Source organism: Corvus brachyrhynchos, unplaced genomic scaffold (genome assembly GCF_000691975.1).
Source record: "Corvus brachyrhynchos isolate BGI_N302 unplaced genomic scaffold, ASM69197v1 scaffold30, whole genome shotgun sequence".
NCBI classification, from domain to species: domain Eukaryota; kingdom Metazoa; phylum Chordata; class Aves; order Passeriformes; family Corvidae; genus Corvus; species Corvus brachyrhynchos.
The window spans coordinates 1,351,463-1,355,574 of NW_008235742.1; the positions used below are offsets into that span (position 1 = coordinate 1,351,463).

Sequence of the window (4,112 nt, forward strand, 5' to 3'; positions counted from 1 at the left end):
GGCTCCAGCCGCAGGTACATGCGCTGCCCCAGCCTGTGGTACACGGCGAGGGGCCACAGCAGGACGAAGAGCACTGCAGTGAGTGGGAATGCGGGTTAGAAGGTTGTTCAGGATGCTGCTTGGCAAACATCCTGCCCGTTTTGTGACGCAGCACAACACACAGAGCACGGCAGATCTGAGCACTGAGGGCAGTGCTGTGGGAGGCCGTTAGAACTGGTGCCATCACCTCTGCCAGTTTAACAAAATTGAGAGGCCAACCTGTTAGTGCTCAGATCTGTAGTTACCAAGCACTCAAAACATGTTCTCTCCAGAGCAGACTTTGAGTCCTGGTAAAGAACCACCACATTCCTGGCAGAATGTATTATTTTAAATTTTAAAGCCATTCACACAAGCTTTCCTCTTGAGCCCCATTCCTTGGATATTTGGCACCCACTCATCTCTTTTCACATGTAAGTCTGTATTGGCACAGAGATTTACTTACACAGCAAGTATGAGAGCAAGAGCCCAGGGATATACCGGCCCAGGACAGCCAGGAAAGTGAACACTCCACACACTAGAAGGCAAAACTGAACATGGGAGACAGTGAGTTTCCAGGGTTAAGCAGTAGGTTCACTCACTTCTTGACCATCTCAGTCTCTGCAAATTCTGGGTCAAGTCATCGTTCCAAGGAGGGTGAAGCCTTCACAGCATCCTACCATGTGCTCCAGCATGGGCACAGACACAGGCACATCTGCCCTCAGAGCCACAGGCAGCCAAGGCCTCCTGCCTGAGGGCAAGAGGAGCTTCCTAAAGCAGGGACACCAAAAGCAAGGAAGAGGCTAAACAAGAGAGCTCTTCAAGGTGAAGAGGACAAGGACAGTATCACTGTGCTACAGGTTTCTCTTTCCATGAACTCAATAAAATAAAGAAAAAGCTTGACACACTTTCTCAAGCTGCTAAAACCCAGTGAGGAGACAAGTTTGACGGGCACTTGAAAAGCCAGAAACCTACAGAAGGAGCAGCCACACTCTCACTTCAGTGGTGCAATCCACACACTAACGTTCACTTTCTCCTCCCTCCTCCACAACCTGGTTATTCTGACTGTGCTTTCCATTCTTCCCCACCACCTAATAGGCACGGTGTTGTGGGAAACATCCCGTGGCAACCTCCCATCCAGGAACGTGTTCAGCCAGTGCTGGATGCCAGCACAGGAGGATCCTTGTGGTCAGCAGAGGCTCCACACCAAATAGGTTATTTCTGAAGTCTCTATGTTCTTACCTTGCCAGGACTTTGCCTCTTGAAAACGAAGAGATTACTTAAGAAGTTGGTCCCAGCCACCCATCCTTCAGCCAAATGATGACAGAGCTCCGGCACTCCGAGCAGCCGAGGGTGGACGTATCCCCAGCTGCAGTGAAGGCAGAATTTGGGAACAGATATTGCTGCATCAGTGTCAGTGTTGAAGACCCTTGTTACAAATACTTGTCTCAATGCTTCCTTCTGTTCCCAGCCCAGCATGGAGCTCTAGAGATGAGGGTCACCGGCCCTCCAAGCAGTGGCCTGCCCAAAGCAGTTCATCTACAGCCCTTAGCAGCCTCTACAGCATCCCCGTGCTCCCACAGCAGCTGAAGAGCAGGAATTTCAGTCAAGAGCCTGGACTAGTTTCCATACTGCTGGAGGGAGTGTGCAGTGCAGAGGCAAATCAAGTGAATCCATTTACTTTTTCTGTGTTTATCTGGTCAACTGCAGCCTCTAAGTGTTCAGCATGAGGTCTAGAAGCAGCCTTGCACCTCACTTCATATACTCAGTTACTCGAGAGGCCTTGAATTGGTCAGTTTTGTTAGTGCTGCTTAACTGCTAGTCACGAGTACCTGAAGGTTAGAAAGAGCAATTCCTTTTGTGCTTGGGCCTCTTAAAAAAAATTAATAAAGACAATTGTCCTTTGGCACCAGCTCAGGTGATTTAATCAGGAGCTGACATCCAGCAGAGCCTGGCAGTGGTGGCAGGAAGGTGTGCCCAGAGAGGCAGGTGTGAGCAGTGAGGCAACACCTCAAAGTTTCTCAACCCATTATTAATGCTGCAGTCAGATCATAACTATGCAGGAACAACTGCTGGAACAAGCCTGTTAAATATTCCCTATCAAGTCTCAGAAGACTTCATTAATTCCCACAGAAATGCTATTTTCCTCCTACTGGAGGCCCATACAAGAGGAATTGCTCTTAAGGCAGGGGGCAGGGAATCGAGCACATGTATCTGGAGGCTGGTGTGAAGGCAAAGTATAATAAAAATGGCTTGGGCAAGTTAAAAACTTCTCACAACCACCTGACTGCATCTGGGTCTCCATCTGCCCTCCACAGAGCAGCTCCCAGCTCCCTCCTCCCTTCTCCCCCTCCTCCTCACCCGAAGGAGCCATCATCCCAAGCATGTGCAGGTAACAACACAGTATCACAGCAAAGTATCACAGCAGAGGAGTCAATTAGTTTCCTACCTCTCATTGTCTAATTCATCAGGTCTTGCCACTAAAATATTAAGAACAGACACTACATTAGTTGCAAGGAATTTGCCATGGGAACGCTTAGCTCTTGGGATTTAAGTAAAGCTTTAATGAGCTGGGGAACACCTGGATAAGACATTAACTGTAATTACAGGATGGAGATGCATCACTCCATAACAAAATCTTGAGTGTGTACGTGTGACAGTACAGGACTGCAAGAGTCTTCCTGTTGCTCCTCGGTGTTTGTTGGACACTAGAGGCTGCCCACTTCCCTCTCCCCAACTCCTGCACACACCAGCTGGGCAGCAGGAACAGCCTGCAGACTGGAGGCATCAGGGATTTAAGTCTTTTGATACTTTCTCACCCAGGCTGGGACTTGAAAGGGACGTACCAGCCACCCTGAGAGATCGAATCAGAGGGATGAGGGAGTTGGACAGACACTGTCTCCTAAGAAGGAGCCTGAGCCAAGCTTTGAAACCGAGGAAAGCTTTAATGTCTTCCCAGGAACTACAGAGAACATGGATTGAAGCAGAAAGCTGGGAGCCAAACTTGCTGGTTAGTCAGGGAACCAGCCCTGGGAACATGCAGACCCTCACACTGCTCCAAACTAACCTGTCCATGCGAAGCCAAGGGACCCCGAGCTGCTCGGAATGGGGGTGTTCATCAGTGTATTAATGTCACAAAGGAGGGACACAACTGCTTTGGTTACTGAAAGCTGAAAACTAACTTCATTAACAGCTGTTCAGATGCCTCTTCTCCCAAAGAAATCTCTGATCAACAGCAAGGCTGGGACTTGTCTTCATCCTAAACTGGATTATTATGGATTCTGAGGAGGAATCCAGATGAGTTCCACATATGCTTCAATTTCTCTGGTACTGAATGCTCAGAAAGTGAATCACTGTCTCAAACCTGCACTAGGTCACGTACACCCTGTGGTTCAGGATTACAAGACAAATACCAGTGTCACAAGCACAAAAAGGACTTATGTTTACACAGGTTAGAATTTTCCAGCTCTGGAACGGGCATGCCTGCAGTACTCTTGCCAGCTTCTAGACCCTTAAAGCAAAAGGCTCAGGTTTTAACAATTTAACTGCAGGCAGTGCAGAGCCTGTACTTGTGGGGCTGGAAACAGGGCTTGATTTGCTGCTATGAGCTCAAAAACTTACCACCAATTTCTGGCCAGATTTTGTGCTTCCACTGGTCTAGACACACTACTACTATGAGGGTAAGTGCAATCAGGAACAGCAAACGAAGGGAAGTCAGAGCAAAGAACCTGTGGGGAAGAAACCAACGAGTCGGTGCTGGCCAGATCTGTGTGAGACACGAAGAGGTAACACAAACCAACCTAAAACCAGCCGCTCAGAGAGAAAACTCAGCACCTACTACTGAGTCAACACACACCATGCCCCGAGGGCAGCTGCCGGGTGACCCTGGTCTACTCGTGTAAATTCTCCCGGGCCGGCCCTGATGTACAGCTCCTGTCCCAGGCAAGCTGCAGTCCCTCCACTGGCACACAGCAGGCTGAGTTTTCCCGGCTACTGTGATGCTCTCAGGTACACGGAGAGCACGCGGACGGGGCTGCAGCAGACCCAGTGCTCCCAGGTCCCTTCTGCCCGGAGCGGGACACGGACCAAACCCCCAG

General features: G+C 49.5%; 2 protein-coding genes across 2 annotated transcripts in view; one reads left to right on the forward strand and one right to left on the reverse strand.

Annotated features, from left to right (window-relative positions):
- FAM134C (family with sequence similarity 134 member C) overlaps positions 1-3,874 on the reverse strand; it is a 7,338-nt gene extending 3,464 nt beyond the window's left edge. The window contains exons 1-6 of the mRNA XM_008643662.2: positions 3,870-3,874; positions 3,637-3,743; positions 2,465-2,495; positions 1,258-1,384; positions 482-566; positions 8-73 (exon numbers count right to left, since the gene is read on the reverse strand). Of these exons, the coding sequence (XP_008641884.1) occupies positions 8-73; positions 482-566; positions 1,258-1,384; positions 2,465-2,495; positions 3,637-3,743; positions 3,870-3,874 (421 nt within the window). The remainder of the gene's footprint in view (positions 1-7; positions 74-481; positions 567-1,257; positions 1,385-2,464; positions 2,496-3,636; positions 3,744-3,869) is intronic.
- Positions 3,873-4,112, forward strand: part of TUBG1 (tubulin gamma 1) — a 7,352-nt gene continuing 7,112 nt past the window's right edge. The window contains exons 1-2 of the mRNA XM_008643674.2: positions 3,873-3,913; positions 4,024-4,072. Of these exons, the coding sequence (XP_008641896.1) occupies positions 3,873-3,913; positions 4,024-4,072 (90 nt within the window). The remainder of the gene's footprint in view (positions 3,914-4,023; positions 4,073-4,112) is intronic.